General features: G+C 56.7%; 1 protein-coding gene across 2 annotated transcripts in view; it reads right to left on the minus strand.

Moving 5' to 3' along the window:
• Nucleotides 1-4,210: 4,210 nt before the first annotated feature.
• HPCAL1 (hippocalcin like 1) overlaps nt 4,211-18,587 on the minus strand; it is a 91,614-nt gene continuing 77,237 nt past the window's right edge. For both annotated transcript variants that reach the window (XM_081264255.1, XM_081264254.1), the window contains 3 exons: nt 8,107-8,505; nt 7,073-7,178; nt 4,211-4,443 (listed from right to left, as the gene is read on the minus strand). In XM_081264255.1, coding sequence (XP_081120381.1) covers nt 4,346-4,443; nt 7,073-7,178; nt 8,107-8,484 — 582 coding nt within the window. In that variant the 5' untranslated portion in view covers nt 8,485-8,505 and the 3' untranslated portion in view covers nt 4,211-4,345. The remainder of the gene's footprint in view (nt 4,444-7,072; nt 7,179-8,106; nt 8,506-18,587) is intronic.

Consider the following 18,587-nt stretch of genomic DNA (forward strand, 5'->3'; position numbering starts at 1 on the left):
ATCATGACAGGAGGTCTCGTGTGGCCTGAGGGCTGTGGAACTGCAGTATGGTTCTGACCCAGAGCTCCAAACTCAGTCCTGCCACATACCGAGGACTTTGAGAAAGGGGCTCTAAGCCACCTTGTCCCCTGACCAAGCCCCTTTCCCTACCCATCCCCACCCCCACCAAATGCTGTAAGACTAGCTGGCCGGTCCTCTCTAGCCTGTGTGATTTTGTTCCTGTTTGTCCCTGCGGTGGGTAATGTCCTTAGCCATGCTTCCTGGGATGTCCCCAGACCCTCCCCTGTGTGCATGCAGCACCGATGGCCTGGCCTGGCCTCCCCTTCTACCCTGGGTGCATGTTCATGGTCTGCACCCACAGACGTGATTTGCCTGCCCCCACACCACCCAGCAGCTTTGAGGATGGGGTCCCAGACCACGTGTCTTGGAGCATCTGTCCCTGGTACCTGTCATTGAGAGAGGCTGCCCATGTTGTCCCCTCCCGTTTTGTGTGGTCTCCAATTGGCTCCTCCCACTCCATGCCTGCTGCTGGCCCGGGGCCCCATGCCTGCCTCACAGGGCCTGGTGGAGCCAGGCCAATCACCCACTTGCTAGCCCTCAGTCCTGAGCCCCAGAGCCCCGGGACTGGGTCCTGCCCCTGGGGTCCTCACCTCCCCCAGGTGCTCGAGCCCCTCCCTCTGATAGCCAGTATATAAGGTCACGCTCAGCGTCCCAGCTCTCAAGACACAGCTCACAGGCAAGGACAGAGGCCTTGTCCAGCTCATTCACCGCCAGGTGAGGACGTGCACCTGGGTCTCCGCGCAGGGTGGGGTGGGGGTGTCTGGCCAAGGCAGCTGTCAACAGGATGGTGCATGAGCCAGGGTGGGGGAAGACAGGTACGTCGCACCCTTGAGCAGCCTCCTGGGTCACAAGCAGATCTCGTTTCCAGGGAAGGGCCACAGGGGTCTGGGGCAGATGTGTGGCGAGTGCGCTAGAGCCGCGCCCTGAGGCTCTGTCGTGTCCACTCTCACGAAGCCTCACTCAGGCATGTGGCCAGGCTTCCTGCGTGCGGAGAGGGGCTCACAGCCCTCCCAAGGGAATGGGACCAACTAGAGGTGCCTGCACAGAAGGGGGTCCCAGGGACAAGGAGGAGAGAGGCCTGCAGGAGGACGAGGCGCCAGCCCCTCACCAGGAAGGGACAGGAGGAGGTCCTCTGTGGAAAGCCACCTGGCAGAGCCTCCCCCCTGACAAGAGCCCGTGGAGGGTTCCTGCCGGGGAGTCACTATGGATGACAGTTTGGGGTTCATTGTGGGTTATTTCCCCCTCTAAATGAGCTGGGCTCCCTTTTTTTTTTTTGGTACTGGAAACTTTACCACTTTTTTGTTTTTTTATTTTTTTTCGTTGTAGATGGACACAATACCTTTTATTTATTTGTAGGTGGTGCTGAGGATTGAACCCGAGGCCTCACACATGCTAGGCAAGTGCTATACCACTGAGCCACAGCCCCCAGCCCCAAAACTACCACTTTTGATCGTGGGCACTTTACCACTGAGCTACGTCTCCAGCCCCTTTTTTATTTGAGACAGGGTCTCTCTAAGTTGCTTAAGGCCTCACTAAGTTACTGAGGCTGACCCCAAACTTGGGATCCTCCTGCCTCAGCCTCCTGAGTCGCTAGGTTTATAGGCATGCACCACCAGGCCTGCTGAATTGGGCTTATTGGTTTATGGCCATCATGTGGCAATTTCCCCTTTCCCAGGCTGCAGTAGACTCCCTGAGAAGCCATGTTGACTTCAATGAGCTCCTGCTGGGGTAGGGTCCACTGAGACCCCCAGATCCATGTCTTCCACATTTGGACAGAAGAAGATTTGATGGTCAATTTCATTTGCTGACTTGACTGTTACAGGTGCCAGACCTCTGGCCAAGCTTTCACTGGGTGTGTCAGTGAGGGCGTTTCTGGGTAAGATTAACCTGGAAATCTGTAATTGAACAAAGCAGAGTGCCCTCCCTGTTGGGGGTGGGCCTCATCCAATCCATTGAAGGCCTGGAGAGAACAAGAAGCTGAGCAAGAGAACTTGACCTTGGTCCAATAATCTTGAGCTTGGTCACTGATCTCCTGCCTTCAGACTTGCACCTGGAACTATACCATCAACTCCCCTGGGCTCCAGCCTGCTGACTGCAGATCTTGGGACCCTTCAGTTTCCATAATTGCATCACTCTCTCCGATACCTTATGATCCCTCCATCCATCCATCCCTCCAACCACCTCTCCTGGTCCACACAGCGCTCTTTCCTGTTTACATCCACCAGACTGTTCCCATGGTAACTAGTCCTCCCCACAACAAGCACTTCTGATTTGACCTTTGCCAGTCCTAGTAACGTTTTGTAAAACTTTAGCCCCTCACTCAACAGGCCTCGCAGAGTGGCCAAAGGCACCATCCTGCTCTTTGTAGCAAGCCGAATCTACCCCAGGTCCCCTGCCTGTGCCCTCTGCACCCTACCTGGTTACCAATAAGGCTCAGCACCTTGGGCAAAGGGGAAATTGTACCAAGAAATAGTCTCACAGACCAGGGACTCAGAAGGCAGCTGGCAGCTGGCCCCGCCCTTCCTGTTAAAAGGTGTTAAAATGACTGAAGGCAACAGGCTGCTCACTGGAGGCTGCTGAGAGGAAGCTCCACGCAGGCGCTCGCACACATGACCCTGAGCTGTCCTGTACAAAGGGAGCCACTGAGGCACAGGGGAGTGGTGGCCATTGGGCACATGTGACACTGCAGATGTCCTTCTTTGCAACAGAACCTCAATTCTGTCTCTCTAACGAGCTCCTGCCTTTTGGCAGAGCTGGGTGGCCCCTCAGCCAGGGGCTCATCCTGACTGGCCTCAGCCAGCCATGGCCATGTCACAGCTGTCTGGCCTGGCACTGGTCTGGGTGTGGACAGGGACAATGGTCTCAGCCGGTGAGATGTGTAGCTGCAGGGAGATGCCGGAATGTCTCCCCCTCTCAGAGGAAGGTCAGGGGCCTCTGGATGCTCCAGGCCACACAGTCGCGGGGACCTCGGAGAGTCAAAAAGCTGGCTCTGAGGCTGGAGGTCGGGGAGGGGAGCCACCAGGGCCTTCTTGAATCTGCTAAGCCTGTGACGTGGCCTTGGACTTCTGGGGACCAGAGACAAACGTGGCATGGCTGAGGCACCTTCATGAAGGTGGATTTTCTGCTGCAGGGACCTGACAGAGGAGGTGGGAGGAGAAACCAGGTTGCCCACTTGGCGGCCATGCCGATGCCCCTGGGCCACGCCTCACCTCTGGACTCAGCTTTCCTGCCACCTTACCGATTAAGCCGGGGGTTGGGGCGTGCAGAAGCTCGTCGGCCAGACCTGCCAAGAACGATCATCTTTCATTTCCACGAATCTCGCTTGGCATTAGGCGGATGTTGGAGAACAGGCTGCACAGTTTACAGACGTGGTGATGGCCAGAGGGGTGGGAGGGGGCCAAGTTCACCACCAACAGCAGGACTCCTGGGACCCGCCTTTCCTGCAGAGTGGGGATGGCACCCAGGGAGGACTCCCCCAGCAAACACGAAACTCGGAGAACTCCACTGATTTGATCATTTTAATACCGGAAATGCCAGACCAATCAACAGGGAGGACAGATCACACAGACGCCTGCATTCACATGAGTGGCAGGTCCCCATAGCCCTGGGTGCGTGCATTTCCTTTTGGAGAGGGCAGATGGAGATGCATAAATACCACAAAACAACCAGGCGTAGAGGGGTCACAGGCCACGAGGGGACCATGCTTCAAAGGCAATCGGAGGCATTAAATACGGGGCCTACACGGTACATGTCACTTCACCATACACATAATTTATATATTAAAGAAAGGAGACCACAATATATATACGTGCAAGCGGCTTTGGTCAGAGAAAATGAACAGGGACGTGGAGCCATGCACGGGAAGGGCTTGCCTGTCTGCTCTCCATTGGTCTTTGTCCCCACCTATCCCACAAAGTCACCTGGGATCACATGATAAGTCAGCTGGCCTCAGCACGGTCCTGGGAAGTCCTGCCTAGATCCTGGGTGTCAGCCTCTGGGCTCTCTGCAGGAAGGCATGAGGTGCCCAGAGCTGAGAACACTTGAACCCTCCGTGGAATCACATCCCTGGGAGTTGCCTGGGAAGGGCCCGGCTGGGCGGGAGGGGAGGGATGTCGCACTGGTCAGGCAGAGGAGAGAGGTGCAGCCGGCTGGCCGGGCAGGTGTGGCGCGTCGCCTGGCTCCGGTCGGGACGTCAGGACTGGCTGTGGAGGCATCCACTTTTGCAAGCAAAGCTGAAAATGGCAAGACAAGCCTGTGTTTCTCTGCAACTGTCCAGTGACCGTCCCTAGAACTGACTAGCACTGCTGGGGTCACACTGCAGCAACCGCACGATGGAAGGGTCGCTCTTGGCACCTTTGATGAATTCTTCCAGGGACAGTTTGCCTGTGGGACAGAGACAGGAGAAACTGGATTAGCCTTGTCCCTGCACTTCCAAAGGGGCTGGAGTAACACTTGGGTCAGGGAGACCTCCCATGATCAAAGTCTTGAGACTTCTGGAAACTGGACACGGCCCCGTCCCCACTCACTGCTAGGGCATTTCTGGGAAAAAATGAAAAGCAAAACTTTTTGCTCTCACTGCTCCTTGCAAAGCATCTGGCAACCACAAGTTCATACCCGGAGGGCATCCAGCCTGGTAGATGGGGGTGGCTCATTGATTCCAAATCACCCCACACTTCACTTATTAAGAAATTTGGGCCTTGGCCAGGCAGGACAAGACCTTTGTCCCTAACCCATAGATAATCAAGGGCCATGAAGGCCATGTTGGCTGGGTGCTCCTGAGGCAGCCCTGAGAATCCACTGCTGGGGGTGGGCTCCGCCTGTCAGCCACGCTGCCCATCGGCAGCCCCATGGTCCCCATGACCATCCCCAATGAGCTCTGACTGCACCATGCCCTCTCCTGTTCTGCTACTCCACAAGCAGGTCTGTCCATTCAGATTTGGCCACCGGGGGAAGGAGATAGGGCTCCGGAGGACAGCGGAAGGACCCCAGCTTGCATGGTCTCTGTGCTTAGGGGTCTGTGGTTGTGCAGAGGGACCATGAACACACTCCGTCAGGCAGTGGCACAGGTGACAGCTGTCAGCAGCCCAGGCCAAGCACATGGTGGAAGTGCCCTGGGGCTCTTGGCTCTGTGCCAGTGGCCTGCCTGGACCTTTTCATGTTTCAGGGTCTCCTCTTCAATTTGGGATGATGGCAAACCATCCCAAGGACTCACAAGGGGGTGCATTTGAGAGGCCAGCCCAGCACTGGGCCTGGGGGACTCAGGGGCCACTGTTATGCAGCCAGTGACAGGGACCTTCCTCCTACCCACTGCTGAGCAGACACTCTGGCTTCTCCCAGGCATGATTTTCATGACTGGTGGCATGCAGCAGGTGCATCTCCTCAGCCACATGTGAAAACCTCAGCGGGGGGGGGGGGGGGGACAACCAGCCTCTCCCTGTACCCAGGCCTCCCAGCCAGGGGGTGGGGAATGACTGGGTCAGCCCGGCTTGGCCTCGGAGGGCTTGCAGAGATGCTGGGGATCCCTGAAAGTTCCAGTCCTCCTCCTGCAGAGAGCAGGGTGGGTTAGGCTTGGGGGTGGGGTCGTGAGCACAATTTGTCCCCCAAGTGCAACCCAAACAAGTCAGCAGGGGAGAGTGACGACCCCAGCCCAGGGGGAAGCCATCAGCCCAGGCCAGAGGTCCTGAGAGCTATCAGCTTCTGGGTGGCTGGGGAAGGGGGGCAAATTGCGGGTACCGCCTGTTCCTGAGCAGACGGCTATGAAGCCCAAGGGATGAGGGCGGTGTCCTGAGGGCCCTCGCTGCAACCCAGCCTCTCTGGTATCCCCTCCGTCCTCAAACTCCAGGGACTAAGGGGCTGGCTGCTGGGCTCACGGCGGGGAGGCACTCTGTCAGCGGGGTTGCGGGTGGTACCCACCTTCCAAGTTCACAGACAAGCTGGGAGGGACCCTCGCTGTGACTCAGGAACTACGGCCATGATTTGTGGAGAGGCCAACCGCACACTCAGAGCTTTCTACCTCATCCCACAGAAGCCTGGCAACCACGTGAGACTGGGTTATCATCCCCATTTTACAGAGGAGTAAACCAAGTCTCAGGAAAGCCAAGCCTGAGCACAGGTCTGGAGGAATGTGAACTCTGCCTCTGGCGCACCATGGAGTGGAGAGCACAGTTCAGATCAGCCCAGAGGCAATGCTAGCGTCTTATTTTATGTGTAAATGTGTTTTGAAAGCTGTTCCCTTGCTGTCTGGAATCTGTTTGCTGCCCATAGTTACACAGAAGCTTCTTCTCCCCGCTGGGCTCAGTGCCTAACTCACCTGCTCAGCGCACTTAAGACTCGACAAAGCACTTTCTGGTGCATTAACTTATTTTTAATCTCAGCACAACCCAGGGTGCATTTTCTTTTCTTAATGTGGCTTCTCTTTGTGTTCCAAGAGCAAATCAGACCTGGCTCTGGGGCCCTGCTTGGCAAAGCTGGCACACGGGCAGAACGGACCGTCTTGGACCGTCTCGCGGCTGGCTCATCCTTGCTGCAGTCCTTCTAGAACCTCAGAGCTGACGCAGAGGAGAAAATGGGTGCACCTTTGTGGTCAGTGCGGCCGCTCTCCCTCCTCCCGAGACTGGCCTTCCTGCAGCAGTAGGACCCCAGAGTCCCAAGTGCAGTGGCGTAGGTAGACAAGGCCACCGTGTGCACCCTGACAGAGCTCCCCGAGGGCCCCCAGGGTGACGGCGAGCCAGGCTGGCCAGCTTCCAGGACACCTGCCATCCTTTCCCAAGCACACCCATGGGAACAAGTAAGACTGTGGCTCAGAGGGGCCAGAAATGGGCCCAGAGTCATAAAATCAAAGGAGGGAGCCAGCACAAGATGGGCATCCTGTCCTGTGTCCCTCAGCACAGCTGTGCCAGGTGGGCAGGAGGCTGGGGTGGGCTGCAGGAGGCTGAGAGGCACAGAGGGGAGGGAAGTGTCAACACCCTGTGACCCCATAACGTCACGTGAACACAGGTCCCCGTCTGCCTACCGTCATTGTTGGTGTCCATCTGCCGGAAGATCTTGTCCGTCCGCTTCTCCGGAGTGGACTCATCTTCCGGCATCTTCATCACAGAGGACACCATCTTATAGATGGCCTGGAGGAAGCACACAGGGGATGCTCAGGGGACATTTCTGGGCATTTGGGGCAAGATGACAGCTTCCCACAGCCCCCAGCCAGCCAGGGGCAGAGAGAGTGGGTGCTCCCCGGCAGCTAGACCTTCTCTAATGAGAAGGTCCCTGCTGCTTGGTTCACCTTGGACAGATCTCACGGACAGGATGTGGAGAAAAGAGTCAGGCCCGTTTCAGCGAAGTTCAAGGGCACACAGAATACGTCACTGTGACAGGGGAAGGAGGGGAGGCATCTCGGGCGGAGGGTCAGGGTTGGGACAGTGCCAGGAAGGTGCTTGTGGGACCTACTGGGGGCTGGGAATGCTGAGTGGGGTGGCGGTCACATGTCTGCAGGATCTGAATCTGTGACTCAACCAAGTGCGACAGAAAATATTGATAAGAAAACTGCACCCGTACAGATCTGCTGTCCTTGTCCCCTGAGCAATCCAGTGTGACTTACACTGTATTAGGAATGGTAAGTCATCTAGACACGGAGGAACCGCGTAGGTCACATGCAGATTCTACACCATTTTATCTACTATTGTGCCATTTTGGTATCTGTGGGTGTCCTAGAACTAACTCCCCACAGACACCAAGGGGTGAATGTAATTCTGAGCTCTGTTACCTCTTTAGGAAATCACCTCTCTGAATCTTAGAACTTGTGAAATGTCAAAAATGACCCACTTCATAGGGTTCTGAAGGTGAAAACTGATCCCAGTGTGCGCCATGGGGCCCGGTGCTTACAGCAGGAGATTAATAAACTGGGCTTTTCCCATTGCTCTTTGTAAGGACCTGTCCAGTCCGTGACAGCTGATCACTTTCAATGGGCCCCAGATAGTGACCTGCGAGAATGACGGGTCGTGTGGTGAACACAGAGCAGGAGGTCCCCTGCCCTGGGCGCCCCGCGGCTGGTACCTGCACGATCTCCAGCATCTCGCTGCGGCTGATGTAGCCGTTGCCGTCCAGGTCGTACATGCTGAAGGCCCACTTGAGCTTCTGCTCCAGCTTGCCCCGCGAGGTCACGCTCAGCGCGATGATGAACTCCCGGAAGTCGATGGTGCCGTCGCCGTTGGTGTCGAAGGTGCGGAAGACGTGCTCCGCAAACTTGGAGGCATCGCCGTAGGGGAAGAAGTTGGCATAGATCTTCTTGAACTCGTCCACGGTCAGGTGGCCGGTGGGACAGTCCTTGAGGAAGCCCTTGTACCACTCCTGCAGCTCGTGGTCGGTGAACTCCGTGTTCTCGCGCAGGTCCTGCAGCACCTCGGGCCGCAGCTTGCTGTTCTGCTTGCCCATGGCAGCCGGCAGCGACTACACCTGCAGGACACAGGGGGACTACGGTCACCGGGGCCCCAGACTGGCTCCCTCCATCCCACCCAGCTGGCTGAGAACGTCCCCTCTGCATCCATGCCATGGGCTGGAGGGACCCAAACAGGACCATCATTCTGCAAGCACCAGGTCCCAGCACACCCCAGATCACAAGGTGCTCCACGGTCCTGCACCCCGTGGAGAATGCAGAGCACTCCAGTGAGGTCCGGATGGACTCCACTCACAGGCGGGACAGAGGGCAGCCTTGGGAATGTGGAAAGGTGAGGGAAAACCAATGGAATGGAGCATGTCCAACGCCCCGGGGTGCTGTACACGTCATGAGATTAAAATAATTCCTCACTCTTGTCATCCGCCGTCAGTTTAGGGCAAAGTAGCCACGTTGGCCCATGCCTGACCCTTTGAGCTTCTGCTCCAGCTTGGGTTTCTTTTTGGGGTACTATGATTATGTTTTTATCCTTAGAACAGGTATCTGGAAACCTTGAGGACTTCCCCCCTTCTTGCCTTTGAGAAATGGCCCTGGTGGGAGAGGTTCCAGAATGAATATTAAGCAGGAAATGCTGTTCTGAGTGGTAATAGCAAAACACGAGGCAATCGTGGGACGCGGGACCGCGCTGCGCTTAAAAGCACAACCCGTGGGCAGCTCTGCACGAGGCCTGGGTGATGTTTCCACGAGACGCTGATGTAGCTTCCGCTTCACCACCCCATTTCATTTTCTGACTTCACATTAACACGTGTACACGGCTCAACAATTTTTGAAGCACACAGAAGAATGGGAGGGGAGGAAACGACTTCCCCCCGAGTCTCCGAGGAAGCCACTCTGAACTACTTGTCCATTTATGAACTCTAAGCAGGAGGCACTGTGTCCCCGTATGGAAGATAAGAAACTCACTTCACCCACATGGCCACCACTTCCTCCTCCTTCCGTGCCTCCTCCCCAGGTTTTATTAGTTTTATGTCGACCTGTTTTTGCTTTCGTCTTTATGACTTTAACTGCTAAGCTTGATGCTCCTTTACTAGCCTCTCGTAGGACAGTTTGACATTATCTTTCAAAACCACACACACGCACTGTGACCCAGCAGTCCTGCTCTAGAAACCTCTCTACACACACTCCCACCTGGGCAGGCAACAGTGCCCGAGCTGCCTGCACTGCTGTCTGTAATGACCAGCAGCCCAGATGCCCCGTCACATCCTGACAAGAAACACTCTCCAAGACGGATCTTTAAGTGTAAAGCGTTGGTGCACCATGACATGCAGAGTTTGCTGCCATTTGTGAATAAGAAATACGTGTGCTTGTGTATTCATGTCTCTGGAAGGACGGACTAGAAATGATGACCTTGGCCAGGGAATGAAAGGGGGCTTGATGGACAGGGGCCTCGTGGGTCTTTTGCTGTAAGCCTTCTTGCAATTTTAAAATGTTGAACTCTGTGCCCATATTTTTTTTTTATTCAAAGAACAGAGATACAAAAACAAGAGCCAAGCGGCTGGACACAGAGCTCTCGACTCTCCCTTGGGAGGATGAGCTGCCGATTCCTTCCTCCTCCTTCTGCATCTAGCTTTTGTCCCTCTTCTTCATCAAGGTTTGCAAACTCTCCATTCTGCTTCTCCTTCGGGTCGATCCTAAACTGTGAAGCCAGCCTCTCTGCATAACCTGATTCTCAGTTTCCTGGTGATACTGAGTGTAGTTTGGTGGGGCAGCCTGGGCCCCGGGAAGTGGTGGCCAGCCAGGTCCAGCTCTGAACACGCAGCCCAGGAGCCAACCTCTCCAGCTGCAGTGAGTCTGCCCTAAAACCAGGATACATGTGGCACCTAATCCACAGAGTTGAGGAGCCTATGATGAATGTATAGAGGGGGACGCTTTCCCCACGGGCCCCACCTCCCAGTTCTCTGACCTACCCTGGTCCTGGGTAATAGCACCGTTACCCTGTTACTTTGAGTTCTGAAGGCTCAAAAGCATCTTGGTGTTTAGCATGGATAATTCACCCTGGGAGCTTAGTTTATTGACAAGATAAGCAACATGGCTAAAGCCACACTGGGAACATGAGAAATGGGGCTGGGCCTGGGACAGGCTGGTCCATAAAACCCCCAAGCTGGCAGAGCAGGACAAGCTGTCTCAAGAGTACTGTCCAGGGAGCTCCAGGAGTGAGGGCGGGCAGGTGGCTGTCCATGAGGATAGGACTGGAGGAGTGCTGGGGCATGCTGAGCCGAGCAAGGGCGACCCTCACAGGGGATGCCCAGGAGGCCATGCTCTGGACCCAGGACATGTGTGAGCGGCGGGTGGGGGTTGGGCTGCAGCCAAGTCAAGGTGCAGGAGAGGGAGGGTCCCGGGCCCCAGGCCTTCACTCCTGACCTCCCGTTGCTGCGGTTTCTGCGTAAGGTTTCCCCTAAGGCTCGCGGGTGAGGCAACCGGAACACTCAGAGGCAAAATGATCGGCTTATGGAGCCACAGCCCGATCAGTGGGTTCACCACTCGACTGGACGAGCAGTCTGAAAGGACTGCTGCTGTACCGGGCGGTTGGGAAGGCGGTGGGATGCGGCTGGAGAAAGCAGGTCGCTGGGCATGCACCTGGAGGTCGTATTTTGTCCTTGGCACCTTGTTCTCTCTCTCCCTCTTTCTCTCCCCCTCTCCCGGCCCCTGTTTCCTGGCTGCCCCAAGTGAGCAGCGTTCCTCCACCACGCCCTTCCTCATGATGCTCTGCCCAACTCAGGCCCAGAGCAATGGAGTCTGCTGGCCATGAACCGAATCTCTGAAACCACGAGCCCCAAGTAAACTTTTCCTTCTCAAAACTGTTTGGGTTAGGCATCTTGGCGACAGCGATGAAACACAGACTAACACATCCACTCTGAGAGGCGACCATCGGAAGCATCATCCCTGGACAGGGGGCCTACCTGCCGGAAACTTCACTTACTAGTCCCCTGTACCAACAAGCAAACAAATCCCAGGAGAGCCCTGAAGCCTCTCAGAGGTGAGGCCAGGACCGGGGCCCTGCTCTGCCTGGCTGAGGGCTGCAGCGGGGAGGATGGCCCAGGGGAGAGAAATGCAGTAATGGCCACGTGGCCATCACCACATCTCAGGCCCCTGCTGAGCACCCCTGCACTTCCTGTTTCAGAACAGGCCCTTTGTGACGCCCTTGGAGTCTAGGGTCCACTCGCCTTACTGAAAACCAAATCTCTGCTTGGACTAAGGCCTGATTTGCCTCAGAACCTGTCTGTGATTTATGTTCCTACAGATGCCACTAGAAGTGACAAATTCGTAGCTCCCCCTGTGCCTGAAGTCAGGAAGGCTCCAGGGCTGGCCCGGCTGTAAGCTAAAGGCAATGGTAGGGCGCTTCGTCCGCTGGGGAAACCGCCTGCGTTCTCAGGTCCTTCCATGTGTGTCCCGGAGGCTGACTGTGACTCCAGGACTCTGCCTCCTGCCCCCACCTTCTTTCTCTTGGCATCCAGCTGGCCTAGCGCTGAGCAGGTGTGGTTGGGGGCATCCCTGCTGTTTCCGTGCGCACACAAACACCTGCCTTCAGGTTTCATTCCCTTGGGGCTAGGGAGCTCTCGACAAAGTCGGCACTCCAGTAGGGCCTGGGTGACCCTCCTTGGGATGCAGGGAGGGTTCAAGTGCCAGAGAGGACAGCGAGAGGGAGACTGTCTGGGGACCTTCAAACTGGGCCCCAGGAGCCCCGGAGGCCTTCCTAAGGCTCGGGGTGGGGGCTATGGGGTCCATGGAATAGGGAGAGGGGAGAAGGCCTCTGGGCCTGTGGACTCATCTCTGGCCAGAGCAGGGTGCTTAGGTCTGCTTCTGCCTCTGATCTCATGCACAGACAAGGTTCTGCTGGCGACAAGACGTCTGAGACACAGACCCCCATCGCAAGGCCTGGAGCAGCGCTGGACAGTGGAAGACTGCAGGTCTCTGGATGATGGACTGTTTTCACCCCATTTTTGAAACTCCCCCCAACAACAAGGAGGAAAAGAAACAAAACAAAGGCTATGCTGATGACCTTGACCATATCCACGAGGAGACGCCTAGAACTCCAAGCACCAACATGCACCAGTGGAGAGTGGGCAGGGAGAGGGCAAAGGCCAAGCAGAGCCAGGGGCGCCGACTCTGGGTGCCTGCAGGGAGGGGTAAGAGCGGGTAAAGGAGGAGCCCCGGCCAGTTAGAGGCTGCTTCCAGAAGGCCGAGACTAGAGGGCCTCAGTGCCTCAGGGAACACGGGGTTGTAGCTGGAAAGCACAGTTGGACTTAATCACATCTGAAAATACCACAGGTTGAAAATGCATCGAAGACTCCTCACCCACCGACATCACGGCTTGGCACAGGCACTGGGAGGTCTCAGTGGTTCCCCTCACTGTCACAGGGTACCTGGGAGCTGTGGCTACCGCCACTGCCTTGCACCCTGGAAGAGGATCGCACTGCAAGACTAACCCCGGAAAAGATCAAAGTTTAACATTTGAAGTCTGCTGGTTTCTGCTGAATGAAATATATAATATATGGAAAAAAAATCTGTGTTAAGTCAGGACCATGTGCACGTGTGAAACAGCCTGAGCCCAGACGGCCTGCTCCTCTTACTCCTTTTCCTCCTGCCCAGCTGCTAGACTACATTTCCCAGCCTCCCTTGCAGTCAGGTGCTCATGTGACCGTGACTGGCCAATGGAATGTGTGCAGTGATTGATGCCCACCACTTCTGTCTGGCCCTTGACCTCCAGTGCAGCCCTTCTTTCCACACTTCCCTGCTGTGGGTGGGATGCAAGGTTCCAAGGAAGGACTTGAAGGCTCCAGAGGGTGCAGACCCCACAACCTTTCTCAGCCAGGCCACCTCCTCTGAGGTACAGCCCCCCAAAATGATTGGAGTGCCATCTCCTCAGTCCTCCTTCAGAGGGTGCATAACTACCGTGTCTTGGTGCATGGGTGTGGAGTCGCCCTCTGCTAATCACAGGTGCCTCAGGGACGAGGACTTGACTCTTCCCTAACACCCCAGTTGATAAGGAAGACTCACTAAAAGGAAGATGCCCCCCGTCCTCGAGGGAGGGCACAGAGCGGCACCCCCCCCCCCCGTCACGCCTACTGTCATCAGGAGTGCAGTGTTCCGTGCTGTCACAGCCCTGACCAGTATGGAGTCCCCACACTCAGCTTAGCAGAGGGACTTCTTCTCCACTCCAAAAGGAGGAATAGTTTCTGGAGAGACTCAGGACAGGAGAACAGACTGAAGAGCCAACAGAAAAGGGGTGAGTCAAGGCAAAGCTCCAACAGAGAGCCCTGCAAACAGAGGAGGGCCAGCCGGGATCAGCCCCCAACAAGGGCCGGGAGGGAGCCCCCACAGAAATTCACTGTGTGGTCGGGGCTGGTGCTCAGCACTCTCCAGTTAGCTGGGCTCTGGGAGTGCCGAGTCCGGGGCTGAGGCCAGTGCAGGGCCTGCTCTCTGGATCCCCAGGCTGCTATGGCACAAGTGCAGACAGGATGGACCCTAAAAAGCGACATGAAGTGGGCTTCCTGGGAGGCCCTGTTCAGTTCTGGGCAGGGCAGGGGGACTAGGTGGTTTGCCTGGGAAGATGGCAACAGGAATCAAAACTGAGGGACAAAGAGGATTTTAAAGGTTGCCGAAGGCTCAGTCCCCACAGACCACTCCGGGGAAGGCACCACAGAGACTCCAGGACAGAGAAACGGGGTCTGCTTTGCTCAGCTGGAGACAGCCACATGGTCTCCGCTGCAGGGTGAAGGGTCAAGGTTCTGTGAGGTCTGGCTTGTCTGCAGCCGGCCGCTGTGGGCCAGGGGCATCTGAGGTGGGAGCGGGCCTCCTCGTATCCTGTGTTCCCAGGGTTCTTTCTCTGCCAAGATCCTGAGCAGCGAGGGAGACCCCAGCTGCTCTCAGCTGGTGTCCACCGCTGCCTCCTCCATGGTAAACTTGCTGTCGGGACAGCTTCACAAGATGGCCTCGCCACTATAACTTTTATGAAGCCATTAAACGGAGCCTGTGAATGTCAAAGCTGACGGCTACACATGCCCTCAGTCCCTCACCGGGATAGCTCGTGTGTGCTCAACAAAGGCCCACATGAAATATTTAACACAAAGGACCTCATTTTAGCTCTCCCAGAGGCTCTCGGGCAAGGAACAGGGAATGCAGAGCACACCCCAAGCAGTGGTGACCCCTCCGTTATTAATTACAGAAATGAGCCAGGCTCCTTGACGCTTGGCTGTCTGGGAAATGGCGGACAAAAAGCAGACAGAGAGCTACTGCTCACACTTCCCAGCAGAAGTGCCACCTGGCTCTGGTCATTAGGCAGACCCAGGCGTGGCTCATCAGAATCTCTTGCTTTTACGTCCAAGGAGGATGGCGTGGTGAGAAATGGCAGTACCAGGGGAGGGCAGCCTACGTGAGGGCACAGCCTTCTCCTGCTTGGCTTAAAACACTTTATGTTCAAACAGGACTTGAATCAGACAGGCCACAGCCTTCTAAGAGCACCAGAGATGGCATCTGATTTCTGGTAATGGAACTTGGAGGAGGGAGTTAATGTAGCACTTACACCCATCTCTCTGGGTCTCAGTTACTCTGTTATTGTTATTAATGTGCTAAATTGTAAAGAAAAAAAAAGAGTAAACATGTAGCTGGGGAGCCCTATGAAAATATTTAACCCGAAGCCGGTACTGCTGACAAATGAAAGCCTCTTTAAATGGCGTGGTTCTACCAGCGCCACAATGGGGCCCCTGGGACCCGAGGTTCCAAAGGCCCATTAGCCACAGCTCAGCAGCGGCCCAAGGCGCCGGTGGCATTTCATCCCATTGCTCAAAAGTACTCCCATCACTCAGGGCTCCAAAGCTTGCTGCCAGACGGAGACACTTGGAGGGAAGACGAGGAAAGAGGTGGGGACCCCAGGTCCTGGTGAAGGGCCAAGGCTCAGGAGGAGGCTAGAGCAGTGTTTGCAGTGAATCTGAACTTGAAGGGATTCTGAGGGCTGGTTTGAGAGGGGAGCCTGTTCTGTCTGGGTGGAAACGAAGGCGGGAGGCAGAAAACAGCTGCAGCTCCAGCTCCTTTGCCCCATGACCCCTGGACAAAAATTCCTCTTGGGACTGAGCCACCGTCCTGGGGCTGACTGCAGTTTTCAAAACAACTCCACCCTCTGTCCTTTCTTCAAATAAGTAGGTGAGAATCAAACCACCTGCAGTGTTGGCTTCCTACACAGTTCCCCAGGAGGGGACAGTCCTGTTCTGGGGGGTATGCGTTTGCCAGGGATGAGGTGCAGGTACAGGCGCAGGTGCATCGGGCAGACACTAGAGGGCGGAGTTGGGCAGGCTCCCCAGGACTCTGAGACTCTGGCCCCTCCACTCATCAGCATGGGTACCTCATCTCTCCATGTATACCCTAGGGCTGCTTTGTCCAGTACAGTAACCACCAGTCACAGGTGGCTATGGAGCACTTAAAATGTGGCCCCCCAAACTGCCCTCAACCTGAAATACATACTGGGTCAAGCCTTTAATATGTTAAAAAAATGCATTTTAAAAAAAAATTTGATTTCTAGGGTGTCGGACTGGAGGTCTGTTCTCCTAGCTGTGTCCATCTCCACCTCTTGGGGGTGGGGCGTCTTCCTGTCACTCTCCAGCGATCATTGAGCCTCATCACAGAGCCTTCTGTGAGGGGGTCTGAGCTGCTGCCCAGAGGGAGGGGGGCAGGTTAGTGGCGACCATGCTCGAATTCTGGGAAGGATAAGGAGAGGGACAGGAAGTGCCCACAAGGGCAATGCTTCCCTTGCGGAGCCTGCTAACCTGTCAGGAAAGGAGACTCAGTGGTAAAGGCCCACGAGTATCCACCACACACAAGTCCTCTGCTCCTACAGACCAGGCCAGAGTGGGCTGCGACGCCCTGGGCAGGGCCAGGCCAGAGGGAGCCGGGTGGGAAGCCAAGTGCAGAGTCCCAGGCAGAGCCCAGGAACCCCAGCCTGGAGGGCGAAGGAGCCTCTGATCTGCCTTCGCTCATCTCAGTTACCTCCTGGTGCTGGTCGGAGCTCTTCCTGTGCCTGTTTTGCCCCCTCACCCTGGCACGCCCACCAGACAGGGTGATGTTCCTAAAGAGATGTCCTCGGGCCCAGGGTTTGGGTGCCACGTGGAGCCAGTCTGTGCCTCTGTGTGTAGTCCATCGTGATGTGACAGGGTGAGGTCTGCACTGGAGTTCTCCAGGGGGTCAGACACAGGGAAGGGAGGCAGGAAGAGCTGGGGGTCCTGCAGCCCATGACCGTGTGGTCACAAGGAGAGGGGCCACCCCACTCACACGGGCCTGATGGAGAAGAATGCCCAGCCTGATTGGGGGGAGATGGGCCCAGGGAGAGCAAGGGAGACACTGGAAGGCAGAGCTTGTCCTGTCTCGCCTGCCCCCACCTCGTGGCCACACTGCTGGTCCCTGTCTCACCTGCCTCCGGCCTCCCCACCTCACACGCTGGAGCGACGCCTTGGGGCTGGGAATGACTCACGTGCCCAACCATGGCTGGGTGGGAAGATCAGCACGTCAGAGTTAAATCTCGATTCCACTGCCGAGCTCCGGGCCAGGATTGAACAATGGCCCTTTCCCAGAGGACAAAGAGTGCAACTGCCCCTCCAGGGCTGGTTCTGCTTGTCCAGTGACTCAGCCCATCTGGCCAGTGGCCACCACTCAACACACCCAGAGGACACATGTGGCCTTGCAGGGGTGTGGAGCTGGGCTCTGGAGTCAGGCAGGGCTGTGCCTGGGTCTCAGTGTTCCAGACCACAACTCAGTGTGCACCTCTGTAAAATGGGCTTGCAGTCAGGGCTGGCTGTGTAGGAGGGTGCCGGCCGGCAGGTCCACAGGGGATGTCCCATCCAGACTCCACGGTCAGCCAGGGTCTCCTTTCCTTATCGGGTTGGTTGTATGCTCCCAGCTCTCTCTCAACTTCTCTGGGCTCCCATTTGATTGACAGTGCAGCTTAAGGATACAGGGACCGGAGCTGTAAAAGGCTCTGACAGGCTGAAAGCACCAGACAGACACATGGAGGTATCATCACAGCTTTGATGAAGAAAGAAACGCCAGGAGCACGTGATGAGCTTAATCACAATACCATGCAGAGCCAGGCGGAGCTGCGGCCACAGGCTGGGCTCGCTGGAGCTCGTGGCGCTTTCTGGCAGACTGGTGGCTTTGCTTGGCACCACACAGTGGCATCCAAAACCAGGTCCTCAAGGCCTGGGCGGGAGAGAGCTGGGGTCACAGCAGCCCAGACACGTCCAGCTGGGGCGGGTCAGTGGAATTCCAACTCCTGGGCCTCAGAGAGAGCAGAGGAGAAAGCCCAGAAGAAACAGTCGTGGGCCATGGGCTGCGCCTGGCAAAATGGCCCCATCAGGATGAGGTCTCCCCTTCCCTAGCAGGATGTGTCCTGGGGGACCTGGGGCTGCCACCTGGTTTGGAGCCCTTTCAATGGGAACCTGGAGGGCAGGGGCCATTCCACACTCGCCCAGAGAACCCCCAGCATCCTGAGAACGGAGGGGAAGTCAGACCTGTTGGTGGACAGGCTGCGGGTGGGCCGGGATGTGTGCACACCTCACCTCCCTGCCACAGACACCTCACGCCACCCGTCACATACACGCCCACATCCCTGTGCGGCCCACACCTGTGTGGCGTGTGGTCCCGCATTCCCTGTCCAAAGGCCTCAGCCCTGACTCTGCGGGAGAGAGGCCCAGCCAGGGGAGGGCTGCCGAGGAGCCGGGGGGGTCCTAACACAGCAGGGCGGCTGCAGGACTCCACTCCTACGGGCTCCTCCGTAGAGTAACACGGGCCAGGCTTCCCGTCCGTCCACTGCACTGCCCTTTAGGTCCACAGCTGAGGACCAAGCACGGGGCCTGGTGGAAGAAGGGCATGCACGAGCCGGGGCGGGGGAGGGCGATACCTGAGCTCAGGTGGGCTGCAGTGAGGAAGGGTGGCCAGGCGCTCCAGGAGGAATCCTAGTGTCTTAGAGGCCAGAGCGTGAAAAGGAGAGGGCGGGACAGCGTGCAGTGGCTGAGAGGGACAGGCCGGGGCAGGCCACAGCTGCAGAGGGGCAGGGCCGGCTGCAGGACGGGGTCCCGGTGCAGGAGCCGCCCCAGCA

This window comes from Spermophilus citellus (assembly GCF_964194105.1).
Source record: "Spermophilus citellus genome assembly, chromosome: 13".
In the NCBI taxonomy this organism is placed as follows: Eukaryota; Metazoa; Chordata; class Mammalia; order Rodentia; family Sciuridae; genus Spermophilus; species Spermophilus citellus.